The sequence below is a fragment of the Colius striatus genome, chromosome 1 (genome assembly GCF_028858725.1).
Source record: "Colius striatus isolate bColStr4 chromosome 1, bColStr4.1.hap1, whole genome shotgun sequence".
Lineage (NCBI taxonomy): Eukaryota > Metazoa > Chordata > Aves > Coliiformes > Coliidae > Colius > Colius striatus.
Window position 1 is genome coordinate 158,466,418 of NC_084759.1, and position 22,974 is coordinate 158,489,391.

Sequence of the window (22,974 nt, forward strand, 5' to 3'; positions counted from 1 at the left end):
TTGCGTTGTCATGTTTGCTTGTGTAAGCAGCACAAGATGAAATTTAAGGAAAAAAAAGAACTATCTCTTCAGAGTACTGCACCAACCTGTGTAGCAGCTCTTACTGCAATCCAGGCTTGTACTTTGTAGCCTTCTGATTTCAGAGCCTCCTCAGGAGTAGAGAGTTCTTCAGAAAACATCTAAAATTATACACCAGTTCATAATTGGGATTCTAAATATATTATGGTAAAAAACATTTTAAATACAGGAAAAAAACTCCTATATACAGAGTTATTATTTGCAGGTTGTGAAAATAAGCATTGATTGTAAATCTATGGATAAATTACTAAAATTGAAAAAATACCAGTTATCCAGAGCATACTAACTGGTTGCTCTTGTAAAAATTTTCTCAGAGCAGCTTACGCTATAGTCACTACTTTATACTGTTTGGCTATAATATTCTGGTCTCTGGAATCTTAATTACTTCTTTTCTCGGTGTTACACATTATGCTTTGAATCTATGGCTTGTAGCTACTTTGACATGGTTAAAGCCTTTTGTATTTCTCACACTGTCACTCATGTTTGTACTGAAGAAACTGAAATCTGCTAAAGTATATGTACACTTAAAAAACAGGTTTGAATGCTATGTTTTCTTTGCAAGGCACAAATTAATTAGTCTATAATCAGAAATTAAAATACTTAGTTCTGTTTCTTTCTATTTTATACAGAAAAATATTTTAAATGTTATTCAATGCAACAAACATGAGAAGTAACATCAAACAAGATAAAAGTCTACTGCTGCACTAGGTGATTTCTTTGGATGAATTTTCTAGCAGTATTTTCAGTATCAGTGTGATTTGTAAGTCACTGTAAGTCTGGCAAGGTGCACCATGTTCTAACAGAAATACATTTCCTGCTTTGAAGAGTCCACTATCCAAAAGACAGAAAACATATGTTTGATTTGGAAGTCATCACCTTATCTGTCTGTGGCACATCCTCATCATTTGCTTCAAAATGCAAATTTAGAAGTGCTATTTCAAGGTATGATCTTCTTATTAACCTGTAAGAAACAATACACAGATCAATCAATGTTACTATCAAAGTAAGCATTACAATGATACAATCTGACTCCTGCACAAGACTAGCCAGACAGCCTCACCAAATAAATCATTCATTCAGCACTCATCATCTACTTAAAAAGTATCTTCTTTCAGAAAGCTCTGTGATACTGTTTAAAAGTCCTAGTGAGTCTAAAACATCCCTATGGTGTGCTTAACAAATATGTCTCTCATAATTTGCATCATGTGCAACAAATTTTCCATAAATAAATTGCAAATGTTTAGAAATAAAACTGTAATTCTGCAAGGGAAGTGATCCTTCTGTACAGAATCTGCATAGGTTCCTCTTCCTTCCTCAAGTTAAGGTATATATCCATTGCCCTGCTTCCTCTGAAACATGGGTGGCTAAATTTGGGTACTGGTCTTCAGTAAAACTCTTCCAAGAATCAGAAAAAAAATCTTTCATTTCTTCCTTGAGCTCAGCTGAGGAACCTTCTCTCTTCTGAGTTCTGTACCAGAATCTTCAGACAGATTATGCTCACCAGTTCCTGTTCTCCTCCTACACTTTCTTCTCCTCTTAATTACTTTTACAATGGTATTGTAAACCAGACAAGAATCATAGAATCATAGCATGGTTTGGGTTGGAAGGGACCTTTAAAGGTCATCCAGTCTACACACCCTGCAAGGGGCAGGGACATCTTTAACTACATCAGGATGCTCAGAGCCCCATCCAGCCTGACCTTGAATGTTTCCAGAGATGGAGTATCTACTGCCTTTCTGGGCAACCTGTTCCAGTGTCTCACTACCCTCATTATAAAAAGTTTTTACTTATATCAAGTCTGAGTCTACTCCCTTTTGATTTAAAAGCCCTTGTCCTATCATTACAAGCCCTATTGAAAAGTCTGTCCCTAGCTTTCTTATAAATCCCCTTTAAGCACTAAAAGATCAAAATAAGGTCTCCTTGCAGTCTTCTCTTCTCTGGGCTAAACAATCCAAACTCTCTCAGCGTTTTCTTATAGTAGAGGTGTTCCAGCCCTCTGACAATTTTTTGTGGCCCTCCTCTGGACCTGTCCCTACAGGTCCATGTTTTTCCTGTGCTGAGGACTCCAGAGCTGAATAAAACACTGCAGATAGGTTCTCACCAGAGCAGAGAGCAGAATTACTTTCTGTGACCTGAAGAAAATCATTGTAACTGCAGAACTTCTCCAACATTTCTATTCCCTATAGGTTTATAACAGTCTTCTTATGCAGGTTCCTCCTGGCTCTGTAAGTCTCTCCAGATCTTCCCTATGAAATAGTTTTCCTAAGCATAGCAACAAACTCCTGCTCATATAGCTTCTGTTCTGGACAGAGTCTGTATAAGGGTTAGCTGTTTATACAGCACAATAAATTCCAGCTTTGGTACAATTTGTATAAAGCAAAATACAAAAGTCAAAGAGTGCTGTACAGCTCAAGATAGGGCAAACTAAGTGGGAAGATGGCAAGTTCTACACCTAGTGACAATTTAGTTTAACTTTCTAATCTTGCTAACAAAAAAGGATTTGAGAAACAACTTTAATTAAACAATCCCATAGATAACAGAGGGATTGTATAAACCTGTTCAAGATATTTATTTCTCTAAAATAAGAAAGCCAAGGTCCATTGACGCTGCTGTACATTGTTTTAGAAAGACAGTAGCAAATTAAATAAGAGTGTAGCAAATTAAACTTACACAACATCACCATAGTCCATTTCTGTACTATCTTCCATCATGTTGACTGCTTGTAGAGGTTTATTACTATGATACTGCTTCTGTGTTCAGAGTTCTGGTTCATTAACTTTAGTAACAGAATACCCAAACAAGCAAGGTAAATCGCTGCCTTTACACTGTCTGTAACCAGACATGGCACATTATTCATTAAGACTGGTCAAGAAACTAAAAAAACCTACAATCCAATGTATCAGAGCTGCTTGACAGAATTTATTGGCTGGCTTGGCTCAGCTCTTCAGGCATCTTCTATGCTGATAACTAATGCCAAAGTCACTGTACTGATATCTGTTACAAACACATTTCCTGTACTGCTTCTGCCTCTGTTCTTCTGACTGTTTCTGGCTGCTAACCTTTTCAAGCTGGATTTCTATTATCTGGGAGAGGGCAGACCACAGCTCATCTTCTGAAACATGAATAAAACCCCTGTTTAATTGATAGTTCTGTTCCTGGTGTTGACAGAGATGGTATAAATTTGAAAATAGAACAGAAAGCAGTAACTTTGTATATTCTAAAACATGCTTTTAAATGTTCTCAGCATTTGCTTTAAATAAGAGAATAAATACCCAGTAGCTCTTTTATACTGCAATAGAAGAAAACTCTACAAAATATAAAAGATGACTCATAATAGAAGTCCCACACTAAATCTCAGAAAAGTGTTAGAAACTGTATTCATGTGCGATTAAAATTATTTTGAAACACATAACCAGTTTCTTACTCAAAGTTCTGATCATGTTGCTGGCTGACTTTTATAGCTTCCAATAGGGTTTCAACAGCTCGAGATGACTTGTTACCACCTGTTTCAGTTATGTGGCGTTCTACCTCACCTAAGAAAGAAATGTAGAAAACAGATTTGCAAGACTTTTTTTTTCCTTTCTTTTTTTAATGTAAGACCAAACCTGTTTTTCCCTCCAGGAAAGCTGAACAATATAATGCATTAGCTGTTCTTTTCCTGATAAGCAAAATCTTTTCCAGTCTGTTTAAAATGTAATAAACAATGCTTGCATAGCAGATCACTTTATAGAGTAACTAAAATAATCAAACTTTGAAATCATAATGATTCCTAACGTGTATTGATCCTACCTAGACCATTGTACATGAAAGAGCTAGTGCACAGGCACAGGCTGTTCTATGTGTAGCCTTCAGGCCTGTGTCATGCTGTGCACATCCCTTAGCCACAGGATAGATGTAGCCAGCTAGGTCTAACAGTAGAGCCTGTTGGCAGCATCCGCTCACTACCAGTGATTACACCACCTGCCCTTTCTATAAAAGTGCTGCAAGGAGTTCTTACGCAAATATACATTTTTGTTTGACTTTAAAAATTAGTAATAGAATTGTTTTCTTTTGAGAAAATGCTCTAAGTGCACAAAAGACCAAAATGAGGGAACCTTTCCACAGGCAGGACCTGCGTGTTGTGCTACAGCCCAGAGCACATTCAACACTGCACAATTTGGTGTTCTCAGCGTCTGAAGGGATTTAAGATTGTTTACACTATTCTCTTTTTCTTTATAGTGTTAACTCCAGTAAATGATATTTTAAGAGATATGTTACAGTCTTGAGTGCCTTTCTGGCTGGGATCCTAACAAACCAACATCTCCTGTTGCAAAACATAAAAATGCTAAAATCCAAATGTATGCAAACACTGTGTAATTCATTAGCTTTGTTAAATCACTTAGAAACACTTTCTGAGCCTCTCACCTTCATTAGTTCAGACTGATGCAAAGAAGCTAATTAGCTTTCAACAATATCCTTAATCTCACTGGCTACACCCTGCAGTTTTGAAATTATTTATTGTGTAATGCATCCTGAACTATGCTGGTGTGATACTAAACACAGGAGAGAGATCTGCAGTTAGATATGGTGAGAAATGCCCAAATCTGTTCCATTTTTACAGTGAAATGTCTTCATTTTAAGAGAGGTTACATGCATCACATTGTCTAGGAAAGCAACCGTGATGTACAAACAGGCTTTTATTTACCTATCTGAAAAAGAAGTTCAGCTTCTATATCTAATTTTTCTGTTGCAGATGCTCTACAAAGCTTCAACGCTGATTCTAAATGTTTGAGAGCATGTAGCCATTGCAGGGGATCTTCTCTTGCAGGTGTACAAGCTACTTTTTCAGCTAATGTGTGTCCTAAGGGGGAAAAAACAAACAAACAAAAAGACCTTAATAAATTATTTATTAGAAAATCAATTTATGCAAAAAGAAGAATATTCCTTAGAACAAACGCTCTTACATATTTACTGTTACAATTCAACTCTCAAAAAATCCAAGTGATGAACAGATATAAATACAGAACTGTGATGTTGTTTCACTACTTTACGATGCCATTGAAGTTTACCTAGGCTACCCAAAAGCAGCTCAGGCTACACAAATCGACTCTTTCACAAACCATCTGGAAAGACCAGCAGTAAGTCACTTCATAACTTCATTTCACCTGGCATTTGTAGGCAAAAGCTAAACCTCTCTAAGCAGTTGCAAATTCCAAAATTCCTTTTGTACTTCTAAAGGCTTCTTTGATGTATTTCATACTTCTTATACTGTACTCCCCAATATTCTTCTGTTCCTAAAAATGTAGATTCAGAAACGTGAACTGGTTAAATATGGTCGTTATTGTGAATGAGTCTGGCCATGTCTGCACTCACAAGCAGTAGAGCACAATATGAATGGATCTCTAGAGCTAACTAGCTGGTGATGAAGACCCAACAGCCACAGCAGACGCATTTCAGACTGGTTACTTTGGATTATTTCTACTCTAGTGCTAAGAGCTGAATACAAAGGAATGGTGGTTGGGGTGTACTGATGAGCTCCTGAAACATATCTTCCTGAAAAAGAATCTAGAACACTCTGAGGCCGATCCACAATGCAAATTGAAGTGCAGTAAGTGATTTCTAGGTTTTCTAGTCCATTGCTAGTCAGGTAAACACCAAATTAACTTTAGCAAAAGGAACATGGAGACAATATCTCTTTCCCTTTATTTGCTGTACAGCAACAAATCTCTGACAGATCTTAAAAGTTATCTTCTGTTACTATTCAGCATAATTCCAAGTTTCGATATAAAGAAAAGTTAACAAGAAAAATTGTTAAATCAAAGGGTTACAACAATGAGAGACACTATTTATATTATTGGGATAGGCAATTATCACTATTCTTCCATATTATTTGATATCATTAGTTCCCATATAACTGCTTCCAGAGAGATGGGACATATACAGGAAGTTTTCACAGAATTAATGACTTGTACAAAAGTTAGAAAAGTGTTCACAAAAGTGTCCACTTAACTGAAGTTCCCATTCTGCTGTTGCATAAAATACTGGTAAAAATCAATGAAAAAAAATGAAAATAATAATGACTTGCATATTTCTTACCAATTCTCATTTTGACTTGGGCTAGCAAGTTGATATGTGGCAAATAAATATTTTTTGTAGGTAGGACCAGGCTACTCAATGTAGTGTCTTCCACTTGCCATTCAATGGGTTCTCCATGAGCAAAAATCTATAAAAAGAGTATGCTTTGTAAAATCAAGATGCTGACAGGAAAACAAATAGCACCTTGAAAAATTAAATTAGATATTGTAAAACCCTGGAACTCAAATGTGTCCTGTAAGGAAAGCACTAGAAAATGGCTTGATACTCCAAACTCCTTTACTTCAGTTCATACTTATCTTCTCTGCAGATGATCTCTTGATCAAATGTATTATTGTTGGGCTTTGGTTTCTAAAAGCAAACTCCCTCAAATTAGTCTTTTAGAAATAGATCTCTCAAGTAACCTGAGCCCTAGTCAGAATCTGTCCTATCTACAAAGAAATCTGACATCCCACAAAGGCCAGGAAATAAGATAATGGAGACATGCTCTAAATTGTTAAGTCTCTCGAATGCTATCAAATCTCATGAGTGTACATCTGAGTTTGAAGTGGTTCATATGATTCTTTATTACTCAAGGAAACAAGTTTTCAATGGATTAAACATCTGCATTAGGAAATATGGGGAGAGAATTTGATCCAACAGCTTATCTTTATAAACAGCACCAAGAACATGTAGAGGATGCAGAAGTGCATATATATTTGTGGCTCACCAAACAGGTTAATGGTTTATTACTACAAATTCGTCCCACAGATTTCACATCTTTAGATAATTTTTTAATTGCATATTTTAATTTTACATGGAAATTATCTCTTCATACTGACTGTAATAATCTGTTAATCTAAAGCACCATAAATTATCTGTTACTCTATATAGATTTTATAATTAAAATAATTCTAAGTTAAGAGTCAAAGCTAAATTCTTAAACTTGGATGCTCAAGAGCTAGGAATTTTATGAGACATCCATCACACTTAAGGTGCTGAACACAAACATATCCCTCATTACAAATGGGAAAAGTGAGTGTTCTGCATCTCTTTAAAAGTCAAACTACCTATTTCAGCTTTCACATACGGATGCACATTTTACAAGCATTCAATATTTTAAAACTGTATGAAAATACCAGAATACATACACGAGTATGCATGACATATATAACCAAGTTTGGTAAGATAAATTATTTCTTTACATTATGCAATCTAGAGGAAATTGACATGATCAGTTCATAGCAACAGCCCTTTTTAATGAATTCTTAAAATAGGTTCCAGAATAGATAAGATATATAAGATATAGATAGATAAGATAGATAAGATATATAAGGGTTTGCAAATGCTGTGTAAATCACCAGTATATACTCACTGCTTTAATTGTAAGCTCATGTGCCAAAATTAATATGTTTAATCGTTCCACTGTAGAAGAGCAATGTTCTGTATCATCCATTGTTTGCAGTGTTAGTATGTCTGCCAGCAGAAGCATACTTTTCACAAGAGTCAAAGAGGCTGGAGGGGAAATAAATGTATCTTCTTGGAGTAAACTGATGATATTCTGTTTAGACATAGACAACATAAACCAAAGTAGTTACTACCTTCGCTGTCTCTTTGTGAGGACGAATCATGCAAAGTGAAAAAAAAAAATCTATTTTTGAGACACTATTTCAAACTTATTTAATGCCAGCATCAGCTTTTCTGAATACATGAACAATACATCAAAGAGAAGCAAACAAGTTTCTCCTTTGTGCTCAGACCTGCAAAAGAAGTTTAATGTCTGCCACGGGACGTTTTTCTTGAAGGTCAAGAATAACAGCTTGCACCATCATTTCAGCCTGAGTCCCAATATCACCAAAGGCTTCTGCCTCTAGTATCACTTCATTTATTACATTTCTGCGTTCAGTCACATCATTTTCTAAAAGAAGAGAATATATGAATAATAAAAATGAAAAGACTTTATTGTATCATCTACCACTGTTAAAGTCACTTCCACACTAAAAAATCACAGAAATATGACATTATAAATTCCACATTTACCATAGATCAGATGTCATTTTTACCATAAAGCACATTCTACATATTGAAAAAGTTGATCCTAGATGTCATTCAAAAATAGCCAGAGCCTTCATAAAAATTATCCAGAAGAAATTAAATAAGAGTTTGGCTATGGATATAGACTGTGATTTTGATGAGTGTGTCAGAGTTTATATTAAGAACTAAGGAATGAAAAACATTTTATTCATAATCAAAACTGCAATAAATGTATTTTGTTGTATCTTACTTAAATGCTTTTTAAACCAAAAGAATGCAAAACATTTTTAGGAGATATATATAGAAGTATTTCATTTGTTGGAAACAGAGAAAGTGAAACTAGAAGTATGTGGCAAAAGTTTTTTAAAACAAGAATGCTTAATTACATTATAACATTCAAAATTTTTCACACACAACAGTAGTCATTAAATAAAAATGGATATAATGCCTTGTGTTTACACAGTTTAGGAAGGGAATGTGCTCAGAAATATATTTTTGTTATTGCATTGGATGAATTTAATCCAAATAATTGCTGAATGATAATCCAACTCCAGAATTAATGTTAATATTTTTTTTGTTTGTGAATAAGAATTTGAATCTGAATAGGCTCATTTGCCCATTACAAGCCAAAAGTCAAAACCAGAAAAGGGTAATACCTTCTAAATCACCAACACCATGTATCTGTGTTACTAGTGCAGTCACTAACATTGCACGACACCTTAGCCACAGGTGTACATTCAGATGATCTTGTGCCATTATACTGTGAGACAGCGGAACATCTTCAACGTAAGAGTCCTAATAATGTCCAAAATCAAGAGAAATGTTACTTTCTGAGTCAACTCCTTTCCTACAGTCAAAGCAACAGGTCTATGTTAGTCTAAAATAAATAGAATTAATACAAATAATAATGTAATTATAACCAGAAGTTTATTTGAAAGGTAGATACCTGTATTTTTTTTAGTGATAGGAAGCTTAACCTATAGAAATAAAATAATATAAATGGACCTCATGAAAATGAAACCATTTCTTATGTGAGAGCCTATAAATATATCCATATACTATATGTATCATGGAAAATATTTCTAACAGTTTAGACATTATCCCTCCGGGTAGGAGTATTACACAATAGACACATAAAATAGACACATTACACATTAGACACATAAAAGTCTAATTGTAGATTAGGATCAATATCAAGTTCTGATACCTCAATAGTGATCAGAAAGAAATTTTTCTCATTTTTTATTTATCATTTTTAGTGTTTCTGGTGATCAGAAACTAATATTAATGCAATATAGTACAGGAAATATTTGGGAGGATTCTCAGCTCAACTCCCTGTGTCATCTTCACGTATTGTAATCAGTCTTTCTATTACTAAAATTCTACAGTCCTTATTCTAAATATTTATACCAGCAAGCAATAAATGGACATTGGACCATCTGTGTTTTATTTACAAGAATAATCATAATTAATTAGTTGCATTGATGCAAGTGAGGAAAAAAATAGCTGTAACCCAATTACTGTTTACAAGGCAGTCCTAAGAAAATGCAGGAGCAAGTGCAGGATGTGCAACACGGGCAGAGAATAATTACACTGCACAGTGGAAAGTCCAGTCTTGTTAACTGTGTTACAAAATCTGGCCTCACTGCTCAGTTGCTCTGTCCATGTGAGTCATTTTGACTCACTATGCACTCAAGAAAAATTGTGTGGTGTATTACCAACAGGTTTTGTACATCATCTTTCCAAAGTCTAGGTCAGTATCCCATGTGTTAGACAACAGAAGTGAGCTGAAATCTTGCTAAATTTGAAACACAGCAACGATGTAAACTGATTGATCTGGCTCTGAAAGAGGATACTCTGAAGTAGGCTTTCAATCAAAAAAACTAAAATATCTTAACTGAATAATACAAGATTTTCACTTGATAGCTTTTTTTTCCAGTTTCTGTTTGTTTGGGGTGTTTTAAACAAAAGGAGATTTTCAGTGTTGTCATTTGAAAGTACACAAATAAATACTGTAATCACATCCAAATTTAAATAATTAGTACTGACACATTGAATAAACTATAGGCAAGCAGGTATCTGAAACGTGCCATAGATCATTTTCTAGCCAGGTTAATGGTAACAGATGACTGCTATGTTCAGTATGCTGAAAATCACTCCACATAGACTTCAAATAGTAAGAAACAATCATTTAAAACAAATAGCCACAAGTACCGAATGCTCCCTTTTGTCCTTTTCTTCTTGAAAATGTGCCACTTGCATCCTAAATATTTTGGCATCTTGGAGGAGTCGAATTGCAGAGAAAACCAAAGCAACACTGTGATAAAGAACAACATTATTTAAAAAAGTTAATGAAATTTGCCATTTTATGCATTTCTCACTATGTCAAAGATGTCTATCAACAGATCAATTTTTGCTTCAGCAGAACAAAAAAAATTGCACTCAGACTATGTTCTGAATTTGTAGGCATTGCAGTATGAAAGTGAGAGAACGGCAATAAGGAAAGAACTTTGGCCAAGATGCCTAACCTGATAATAATAGATGAACCGAGATATATCATATTCTGTTGGAGTAATCAAAACAGAATTCCACTATAACTTTCAGTTACACACACCTGTCATCAGAGATGGGCTCTTAGAAATTAGAAGATGTAAAAATACTGAAAATGATAAAATGTTTCAGGAGAGTTCTTCATCTCTACCACAACCAGAGAGGTAAGAAAGCACCTTTCTCCTTAGTCTTTCCGGGCTATATGTTAATCCTTCTATTAAATCCACATGACTAAATACTCACAGGACCTTAGTGAACACCATCAACAAAAAATTGAGCCAGGTGCCATCCTGGCAAAACCTCAATAAGTCATCACATGTCTTGAGTCTACTGCTCACACTCTCAATCATAAATCTTTTTCTGGAATTTACTCCTAATGCCATCTAGAAAGATATAGACAATGTTTGGATTGGTGCAGCATTTAATCTCACATTTTAAAAAATTGTGAGCTGAGATCTCAAAATACTGTCAGGTTTCTGCTAGGGTTTTTTTTATTTTAATGCTATCTTTTTAATGCTTTCTGATACACTGTTAAATTTTCATGACGTGTATAAAAATGTCTATCTGTAACAGTAGTCTTTGAAAATAAAATGATTTTCATTATAAGAAGACATTTCCAAATCCAACACATTTAAAACCTTTTTCAGAATCTGATTTGTTTCCCGCAGAACATGTTGCTCAAAATATCCTGATGAAATGCCAAAACAAATGTCTCATAGTATTAGTTTTCTATCCCTAATTGTACATCCATAAATCTCTACTTTCCTACCTCTTCCCTAAAACATTTTTAGGGTTGTGGATTTTTTGACAACTCTGTTAATTCTCTATCCACTGAAATATATTTTCCTAATGATGTAAAAGTATCTGAGGGTACCCCTAGCTCACCACTTAACAGAATTTTCACCAGGTTAAGTGGTCAAAATGTATAAACAATATTCCCATCTATGCTGTCTTTTTACACAGAGACATACTCTTTACACAGGGACTGGCAAAAGAAAAAAAATAACACCTTAAGTCCTTTTTACAGAACCAGAACACTGTAAAGAGATTTTGATGCAAGAGTTTTGGGCTTTTGATGAAATTACTGATTTTGAGAAGTTCTAGACTGATTGTTGTAAAGGTAAATTTCTCAATCATTCACAAAGAAGTCAAAACAAGAGCTGCACCACTCTGGAATTACTCAAATTATTCTGCCAACATGTATCTAACCAGAGGATGGATAACCTCCAGATATAAGAGGGTAGTTAAAGTCTTCCTGTCATTTCTGATTCTATCTCACTTGCTATTTTTGTGATGCAGACCTAGATGGATTACATCAATTCAGTGCAAAAAAAAAAAAACCCAAAGTAACAAGAACCCAAACTTTTAATATGTTAATTTTCAATTCTCAGAATTCAATCCTTACAAATCTCCTTCATCATGCCTTTACTTCAGTTTTATTCAACAAAATGAAAACAGAATATATCTATGTTGAAATTGATGTCAACCTCTTCTCTAACAATGGAAAAGACAAATCCGAATTTCCCTATAAAAGCAAAACAGACAGTAAGGCTAATGCAATGGAATATGCCAACTGCTTGCTTTCTTTTTATGAAGAAGAATTTTCTCCTGAAACAAGGCATCAAAGTTAAAATTACAGCAAAATCTGACATTTTTCAAAACATTGTTTGAGATGTTATGGCTAACATTTCTCAAATAAGTTGGAGAAGGTGCAGCGCCCAAAACTATATACATGCTTTAAAGAAATATTAACCTAATTTCCTGAGCACCACTACCTCCAGGTAACTGCTGTCATCAACATCCAGCAGTCCTGAAAATGAGGCCGTTTTTATCTACATACTTACACATAAATTTTGTGAGTAAAATGTAGACCACAAGCCCAAAGATTCATATATGTAATGTTTTCAGCAGTAATGTATTCACATAAGCATAAGCACTGATTTGAGTAATTAGAAAGCTCACATACTTAGCAGTGGGCATCAAGTACTCTCCCTGAATTAGTCCTGTGCATGAACTTACTCTGAGGCATAATTTTTTTGCAAGACAGAAGCTACAGTGTGGAAGCTTCCCTTGATGAAATTTTTGTGACCCTCTTCTGCTGTCTACAAGAGTGATGTGTCTATATATTTCCCTTGACAAAATACACATCCTTTTATCAGATGAATCAGAAAGTGACAAGATGATCAAAATAGGAAAGTACAGCTGACTATAACAATTTCACCACTAAATCATTTTGCCCAGTGATGAATTTCTGTAATATCATGCAAAGTTTGATTTCTAGGCTGGCAGGCAGGAAACATTCAGCTGTCTGAAGGAATGTTTCATTTGTATCTGAGGCAGATATATCAGAAGTTTCCATGGATATCAATGCAATGAAATTGTAGAATAGGTTAAAACTCCCCAATCCTTGCTTTGTTTTTTGGAAGAGGGGGTTTTTTTTCCTGCTTTCTGACCCCTATCTATATATAACGCCCATTAAACACTCATCAAAAGTGTAAGAGTCCCAAAAAATACTCCGTAAAATGCTTGACATTCATTGGAACACTTGATACTCTAAAAAACTTCATCAATCTGAGACATGTTATAAAACAAGAGAGAAACTACACTCTATAACTGTAGGTCAAAAAGAAGGGTCCTGCACCCAAAATGGCTTGGACACTGGAATCAAATTAGCAGAGTACCAAATTTTCAGTCAGAACTCTACTAATACACGTTTTAACAATCCTATTTTCAAGCTAAACCAAGTTTATGCACAGGATATTTCATAAGTCTGTGTACTCGTCCTTAGATACTAATATAAAATCCACATGACACTCAAAAGTATAATGAGGTCACTGTCCAGTGATTCATTGTTTTCTCTTTGATAAATTTATGGTAAATTAATCTAATTCAAAAGGCATTGAAATAGATTAATATTTCATTATGAGAAATGTCCACAAATAGCCTCCAAGCTCTTACTTCACATTTTCAGTAAAGATATTACTACTAAATTATTACAGTCCTAATATCTGAACTTTGGGGAAACTCCTATCTTTTAAAATAACGTAAACAAAACCCAAGTGAAAGACCATGCTGCAGTACTCTTACTGTCTTCAATTCAGTAATCTGTATAAAACTATGAAAGTCTTGTCCTTGTTTTTTTATTGCTATATTATAGTAGCAAATCAGGCTATCTGATTTGGGGGTTTGCTTATTTACCTAAGACAGCTGGGAGAAGGAAGATTGTTTTTGACATAGAGGAAACATTCCCTCTTTGTTAGATAGGTAAAAAGGAAAAAAATATTGAGACTAGTTTATCTATTGGCCTGCTGAATCACCTATGACTTTATCTGTCATAGTGTTACAGCAATTTTCACCAGTATCCCAACAATTAAAAAATGTTACTTTTGCTTTTTGTTTGATGCTTACTATACTGTAAGGTTTACTGTAATATTTTTGGTTTATTTAGTCAGATTAGACCTAACAAAAATTACAAATACTGACAATGTTACACCTCTATATGCTGCATCTCTAGTTAATAATTTGTAGTCTCAAAGATTTTACAACCTAATTAAAAAGTAGATAAAGTAAATCTAAAAATATGCCTCATATAATCAGAGAATGGCTCAGCTGTAATTTCATTAAGTTCTCCAAATCAGAATCTCAAAAAAAAAAAATCACAGAATTTTGAGTTATAATTTGGAGAAAATATCTGGCAGATTTTGTAAATACAATAGTATTTTAAACAGTAACACTAAGAATATAATTGATGCCCCCATTGATGTTAAAGGATACCTCAATTCTTTTTAGACACATTAACTTTAAAAACATAATTTTAACATTGGAATTTGACATGAATAAGAATATCAAAAGGAAATATTTTCTAGAGCAAAGAAAATTCAGTATTTCAGAGATACTATAAGTACTCTCCTGTTCACTCGAAAACTATAAAAAATGCATGATCTAACATATCCAGACTTTTAACAAAAACAGTGAACAGTGCAGCTTGGTTTTTTTTATATATCACAAACACCTCACAGATAGGCCAATAATTGATCACCTTTTTATAAGTAAAATAAAGCAATTAAAAAAAAATGAAATCACAGAATGGTAAGGGTTAGAAGGGACCTATAAAGATCATCTAATCCAATCCCCCTGCTAAAGCAGGTCCATCTAGATCTTCTATAGTCAAGGCTGTTCAATATAAGGTTACTCATAATATTACTTACGTGAAAGCTGCTTGATGCCTTTGCTGAGAAATAGCAGCAAGCTGAAGCTTGGCTTCAATAAGAGACTGTAAATCTTCAGCAGAACACTGAGATATCTCCCCATTGTATTTGTCCTGTATGTTCTGCACAAGATGACTAAGATTTTCTTCAGCTTCAGTCAATAAAATCCCCTAGAGAAGAACACAGCATTGTATGATTTCAAAAAACAATGACAGAAGTAAAAAAATAATTTAAAATACTTTATTCTGTTACAGCCTACTATCACTGACCATTAAAATAAAACAACTTGAATACAATATGGCTTTTCTGTAATGAGGGGAAATCTGGCCAGGTTTAAAGATTCAATGTGTTGAAAGTAGCAACATCTTAACTGTACTTGTATTGTTACAATTTATTCTTAACTATGTATCTTAAGGCTTAGCAATCATAATATTTCATTCTTACCTTTATCTTAGAGCTATACTCAATAATTGATTACTATACTTCTTATTGTGCTTTGTAATTTTAAACAATAAAATACAACATTAAAAGTGTTGCAAGAAGTATTACATTCTTTTTATCTATACTTTAAAAGATCCTTGAGTGCAGTATGTATCCTGAAAGTTCATCTGTAATTTGCAGTCATTCTGACAAAGCAAGCTGTAATAAGCTGTTAAAATCAAACCTAAAAGAAGGTAATTTAAAATAAAACCTGAATTACAGAGCTTTCATCAAAATTCAAAAATAATTCAAAGTTTTGTATCATTCAATATCGGTTTTGGACAAGTTTCCTGAATTAATTCAGAGCCCTACTTAAAATGTCCTGAAAATAGAATCATTAAAGAAAAGCCAGAAGGGTAAGAAATATATTATGTCTCTTAAATAAGCCTCATTTAAATTAATTTAATTGTAATTTAATTACTTTCAAGATGCTGTTTTCAATTTATTTGCAAGCTGTACTAAAGCAAGTTTCTATTGTATGGTATAAACCAATTGCTGTACAAAACTGTCATCCCTTTCACCAGATGTATATTGGACATTACTTTCTTTGTAACAATGGCCAAAAGTTGATACTTCCAAAGTGGAAGGCCCTTTTGAAAGATGAATATCAGTCCTCAATTTTAGTGGTTTTGTGATATGAAACTGCATGAAGTTTTCAATCAAACGGAGCAAAACAAAAACTAAATACAAAATCAACCAATCAATCAAACAAAACTCCTTCAAGCAAAGAACCTAATAAGCTGTGTTATGTTTTCTCCAAAATAAAGTATCAGAAATAATATGAAAATTATGAGACACTTATAGTAAAGAATAAATTTCCATTTATTTGTAGAGCATACTGCCCCATCAAGGTCTCTGACACGTTCTACAGGTGCCACTTTCTGAAAGGAGATGATTTTATCCTTTAAATCCCATTCAGTCTTAACCTTTGTTGATGAAACAGTCATACAAAGATCTGATTATGACAATATTTCTCACAGAGACCATCTGAAAAACTACATTAAACTAAGATTTCATGTATGCCTATTGAGATTTTAATCAGATTAGAAGCAGAAATTTGTAGTCCCCTTATTCACACCATCCTCCCATCATTTCTGTTACACTGAAATCATTAGCAATGGTTTTGAGACAATCTGCAGCTTCTTAAAAGCCTTTTTTCCTAAAAAACAAACTTACCTTCAGCATGGCCATATTTAATTCATCTCTACAGGCAACGAGTTGTACTATTGTGCCTCTTTGTTCCTGTTGTCTTGAATTCTTACCAGCATCAGCTGTCAAATACATTTCAGATGGAGTTTCAGATAACAGATAAAGCATTCTCAGTAATTTGAAGAATATGTTCCTTTTTTCTTTATTTATAATTACAACTTTCAATATCAAAATAGGTGATGAAGAATGGAATACAATTCCAATAATATTGGAGTCGTTAGTTAAAAAATCATGAAAAATCTTAATGTTTATTCTTTCAATTTTGACTGATTTTTGCAGCAACATTTGCTATAAATATTGTTTATAATATGACATCTTAATATGTATGCATTGGAAAAACTATGCCTGAAACAAGTTGCAGAATAAATTACCTTTTCCACTACGCTTATAATTTACCTTTTGCACTTGATGCTGTAATTCTTCTTGGCTCCTTCAAGCTGTTGTTATCCAAAGAATAGATGTGTTTTTCCATTTTTTCAGGTATATTATTTATTGTGGCAGAAAGACAAATGATGAAATGCATTTTGACTAAGGTTAATTTATTCATAATTTTTTGGTTGCACAGTGGTACCATTGTTAAAGACAGACTCCAATTAAATATGTTTTCCAGTACCTACAAGAAAGTTAACAATTGAGACTCTTTGAAATGACATATTTTACATTTTTCTTGTTCAAGGCATATTCTGCTTCCATTAATAATGATGTTTATCTGCACTTAATATGAATAATAGGGCTCCTAGTCATTATGGATGAGTTTCTGTTTTCGTTTCCAAACTTAATTCACTCCTTAGTAGCACTTGCTACAGTCTCGGGAATCTATTTTCTAGTGGAACGTGCATCTATGAAGTTATAGCTATTGCTCAGTTCTAGTCGTCCACATTGTCCATAGCACTCTGAGTTAAGGCAGTCACAAAAAATACATAGGTAAATCTATAGTTCAGAAATCTCAACTCAAAGGGAAGTCTGTTGTTACAATTCACCCTAACTAGAAAGATTAAGTAAGGAAAAAATTCCGTATCAGACTATTCTAGTGCATTTCATAGAATGTTTTTGTTATTCGTTATAGAATCCTTGTTTTATCTTTAGTTTAATATTCTCAGTTTAGATTAATAAAGTTAGATGGTGAAAGTCTACACAGCTTTGCAAAATCATAAGGATACAAATAAGAGCCCCATATACGCTGTGAAGTGTACAAATCAAAAGCTCAAGATAAAGTACAACTTCAAAATAATCTGAAACTAGTGAGATCTAAAAGCTGTCAAGACAGACATCTCATTTCTGTCTTCTAATATCAACTGTTGTAGGAGGCACATAAGCTTACTGTAAACAAATGAGAAAAAATTGGAGGATAAAAGTGGGCTTTTTCTACTTTATCAGTTTGTTTTTATGGTGCAGCTTCTATTCTACATTGTGGTAACATTTACCCTTTCTGTCTCAATGGATCCATGATAAGGCAAATGAAACAAAATTCTTAAAACTGAAAACATAAAATGAAGTCATTGGTGAACATGTGATTTTAATTAAAATATGAAATGATTGTTCATTAACTGGTTTACAGGTTCACTTTCCCCCTGCCCCCCAGATATGGACGTCAACCCAAATGTGAACTGGGACAAATCTATGAAGACAGCTCTGACTGACAGAACCCATAAGTCTACATGTTCTGTGTTTTAGCAGGATAAGCACCAGACTCTACATATTATTAAAAAAAAAAAAAAGAATCATTCTATCAGCATACTTTGCACATACAAAACACAGATGAGTACATATTGGGTCTCCTATCTGAAAAATGATGACCTTGAGAGGTCAGCCATATAATGTAAAGTTTAAGAAAAGGTAAACAGTTGAGAAGAATGTTTATTCTATTTACTGTTTTTTACTAATAGCAAGTATATTTGCTGAACCAAATAATCTCTAACTGTTGTCAGAGAAATAAATATTTATGTCTGGAATAAATTTTTTATCTCTTTCAGATTTTTCTTACCTGTAAATTTGTATCAGTCAGGAGAGATTTTGAGGAGTCAAATTTCTGTAAATCCTGTAAAATGGATAAAATAAAAATAAGTAATGTATTACAATATGAGTACAAAATAAGTGAGTTAATGGAACAGTGTAGTGCATTTCCAAATATATTTTGAGATATCTGATAATATCAACAATTATTTGGCTTCTGTGGGTTTTACATTTGTAAAGCATAACCCGAGACCCAAAACTACACCTCCTATGCCATTCACCAAGATTCTTCGACCTAAAGCAAAGGGAAAAAACAACAACAGAAATCCTTTTCCAAATTCTAGGAACAATATGGACACCAACCATCAGTTGCCTTTATATTCTTTACATTTATGAATCCCAAACCTAACTCCAGACTTAGCACTTGCCTCCTCTGCTCTTCACCAGAGCAGAAACCTGTGAACAGAAAAAAAATAAATAGCTGCAAGTCAAGATGAATTTGAAACCCTAGCCTCCTTCAGGGATCTTAAAACAATTGTTTATTTGCTTATGTGTTTCAAATTTCTGAATCCTAACCCTAATTCCAGTCCTTGCTCAAAAAGCCTTTACTTTTTCACCAGGAAACAAATCAGTCTGAGGGAAAGGAAAAGGCAGAGGTAAAGATCATTTCCAGCATTTGTCATAAATGAGAGCTCTACACACAATTGTCAGTTGCATTCTGTGTGGGTTTTATGAACTCTTATTAACTCTACATGCTAGATGTAGCCCTCTATCATCTCTGTCATTCCCTGGAACATGGGTCCTTCTTAGTCTGAGTGCTGTGCAAAAGTCCAGCAAGCACTTCTACACATGTCACACTCTTAACTAATGGTGAACCTCTTCTGCTTGCTGTTCAGCTGAACACTCACCTGTGAACTCAGAAAAAGACAAGTGACAAATCAACAAGACCTCATTCTAACTCTGAGAGCTCTTCAGACAATATATGAATTAAGGAAATGACTTAAAGATACATTTTAACCTGACTAACATCAGTAAGGAATAAATGTATTCTGTAGACATGAACAGGGAAGCTTTGCAGAATCAACTCTAGTGCGATGCTGAAAACTTATGGTTCAATCTAATGAAAATGTAATCTAGCTTGTGCTCTAAGGAAAATCACTACATTTCAGTTTCTTATCTTCCCATGCTGTTCATACAAAAGTGTCATTGGCAAATTAAAAAGGTCAGCTTTTTATAATATTTTAATTTTACTTTTTATTAAGATCATTCATTATTCATTTAAAACCTGCAAGTTATTCTATGAGGAGTGCTTGTCCATATTTCAGGGTTTTTTAAAGTAAACATTTGACAATCTATCATAAATTTAATTTTAATTCTTCCTGTATTAATTAGCTTAGCCATTGATTTGTTGACTATTGCCAAAAAAAGACAGTGCTGCACTGTGCTGGTCATAGCCATTCTGCTGCACTCTAAGGACAATCAGTTCATGTGTCAGACGGAAACTTCCTCTCAGGGTTTGGTGAGGTAGGAGAGGGGAAATTTCCCTTCAAATCAGCTCATTAAACTCTATTTGCTCTGCAGTGCCATTTTCATTCTCTACTACATAGGGTAAGGGAAGCAAATGTGAAGTCGTGGAGGTAGGTTAGGAATTCCTCTTTCACAGAGAGACTGTAATTATCATAAGATGAGAAATATCATTCTATTGCATGTATAGGATGTGGCTGTATAATCAAGTTCAAACCACACTGCTGCCTAAAGGGGTGTCTCTACGCATCCTGCTAGTCTTCTGTCAGATGTTCAAGCCATCTCCCTAGTGCTGGCACATGTACTTTGTCATGGGGTCACATCTACCAAAAGCATAACTCAGATAAGGGAGACTTTGATTACATCGATCCAGCAATTACTCATTATTTTGGTATGTGCTTGGAAAACAAGGAAAACTACTTAATTGTTATGGTGAAGGCTTGCCTCGACTATCTGCCTGCACAAATATGCTCACAGGTATGATCTGAGGTCAACTGTAAACAGATTCATAATCTTGTAACACATCAGTGATCAAGGTAAGATCACTCTTTGGCTTTAGATATGGAGAAAACCAGAGAGAGTGATCTGGGGTAAGGTGACTATCAAGGCTGTGAGGGCACCAATAGCTCTCACTGCCCGGCATCTCCTGGGGCTCCCCAACTCTGACCACAGCCCATCACTCCATATGTCAGCCCCTAGGGCCATGAGCCCCCTTCCCACTGATACCACAGGAGGGCCAGTCTCCAGCTGCCCAGATCCATGCCCTGCCACAGGACCCCCGTGTCAGGCCCACCCTGGCCAAGCCTCAGCCAGACTGCACGGCCCTATGATGCCTTCCTGGGGCTGTGTCTAAGACAGTCCTCCTCACCAGGCCTGATCCTCACTTCCATCTGCAGGGTGATGTCCCAGCCCAGGCTCAGCCTGTCCCCAACACCACAGAGGTGCCTGATGCCCTGGGCTGGGTGCAGCTCTGGCTGTCTCTCAGATGCCCTGCTGCTGGCAAGCCAGTGGGAATTTACCCACTAATGGGGTAAGAACCCAACCCATATTTTTTATGAAACATTATTATCTGCATTATTCACTGTATAAAATAGAGAGCACATTTCAAAATTTATTTTTGTTCTTGCTTTTCAGTGAGAGAAATTAATGTCATTCATTGTTGACAATTTTATACCCATATTGAAAGAAATTTAGGAACTTTTTTAGGAATTTGTAATAACTTGCTGATGTGGAGTATGTGCAGTTTAATGAGAAGAACTGAATTGTATAGTTCAATGTTCTACTTTATTGGTGCTTACCTTCATTTGTTCAGTTTTTCTGTATCCTGCAGGTATTTTCCATGGAATTCTCTCTCCACAATTAAGCAAGGACAGTTCATGAAAGGCCTCTGTAAAAAATCCTATATCTGTAAGTACTTTAATCTGTGAAAAAATAAAAGAGCCTTTGATTTAAAATAAAATGTATTCAAAGAGAACTTTCAATTACATTTGGCTACTGGAATAGTACATTGATGGAGAATGTTCTTCAATGGAAATAAATCTTTTATACTTTACAATAAATAAGTGAAATCTCAAAGATAAGACTTTGACTTTCAAAAACAAAAAAAAAAAAATAAAAACCCCAAAACGATGTTCTTCAAAAACTTACTTCTGACAAAGAAAAAAAAAGAACTTAATTCATCTGGCTAGAGTTTTGAGTATCAGTCCAAGATCAACCCCTTATCAAAATCTGTTTCATGAAGTTTACTCATCTTAGTACTCTCCCTATCCCATATCAGCATTTCCTGAAAATAACTAAAACCAATAATACTTTGACTCTTAATACAAGTTAGATTCCTTTAAAAAAAACCCAAGAGATTAAAAAAAAAAACAACAAAAAACCCCAAATAAAACCAACAAGCAAACATTAGTGAAATGACAAAAATCTGCACCCAATCTGACAACCTGGTTGTATGATTCTACCATGATACTGATAACATATTTAGAAGGGAATACTGTAAATAAAAAATCATTTCTGTTTTGCACTTAAGTTAACATTTAAAAGAATGTTGGAACAAAATGAAAAATATCAAGTAAAAATTTTGGATCAAGGGGGATCCAAAGGATCTTTAAGGAGAATTCTTGTTAAATGGAGAGTAGAAAGAAATCATGGAAGTACTTAACAGTCTCTGTAGGACATTAATACTAAAGCTGTATAAATAACTTTATATCTTGCTAAAATTGAGAGAATAATAATAGCAATTAGAAAGCAGTTCTACAATTTGTGTGCTAAGAAACAATACACAACAGGTCAACTTCAAAGCATTACTTTTCATAGTACAGATATATGAAGAAATATTAAATTGATTACATTTAAAAGAAACATGAAAAAAAAATTTAAATACAAAGTAGTGTGATAAAAAGAAAGTTTGACTGATTACCTTGAAGATTCTTCCTTCAATACATTTAGCTGGGTCCTTACAAATCTCAGAAACAATGTATTGGTATAATGTGAACAATGGTAAAATCTACAGGAAAATATGAGGTCATCTAGTTCTAAATGTCGTAAAAAGTACAATTAAAGAAATGTACATTGCAATTATATATCACAAATACAGAGGTAACATAAAAGCATTGCTTTCACTGACACATACTACCAGTCTTCTTACTGTATTTTGATGCCGTATTTTTTTCAGTAGAACAGAATAGTATTCTATAAGATTTATAAAATAAACACAGTGAAGTCCTACAAGTGTCTAAGTGAAATTATATGGACTGTAAAATAAACTGGATGGTGATGATGCTTATTTATTAATTTATTTGAATTCATCTCAATTTGAATTTTTTTTTAGGGGCAACTCACAAAAACATTTTAAAACTGGGTTCTAGTAAACTATACAAACACTATC

General features: G+C 34.2%; 1 protein-coding gene across 1 annotated transcript in view; it reads right to left on the minus strand.

The window, feature by feature from the left end:
- The window catches only part of CFAP54 (cilia and flagella associated protein 54), a 114,228-nt gene that overhangs the window by 14,016 nt on the left and 77,238 nt on the right, over nt 1-22,974 (minus strand). Inside the window, 15 exon segments of the mRNA XM_062015995.1 lie at nt 87-166; nt 930-1,039; nt 3,503-3,611; nt 4,763-4,918; nt 6,154-6,280; nt 7,505-7,690; nt 7,890-8,047; nt 8,820-8,958; nt 10,378-10,480; nt 14,922-15,091; nt 16,578-16,672; nt 17,007-17,223; nt 18,595-18,648; nt 21,386-21,508; nt 22,507-22,593. Of these exon segments, the coding sequence (XP_061871979.1) occupies nt 87-166; nt 930-1,039; nt 3,503-3,611; nt 4,763-4,918; nt 6,154-6,280; nt 7,505-7,690; nt 7,890-8,047; nt 8,820-8,958; nt 10,378-10,480; nt 14,922-15,091; nt 16,578-16,672; nt 17,007-17,223; nt 18,595-18,648; nt 21,386-21,508; nt 22,507-22,593 (1,914 nt within the window).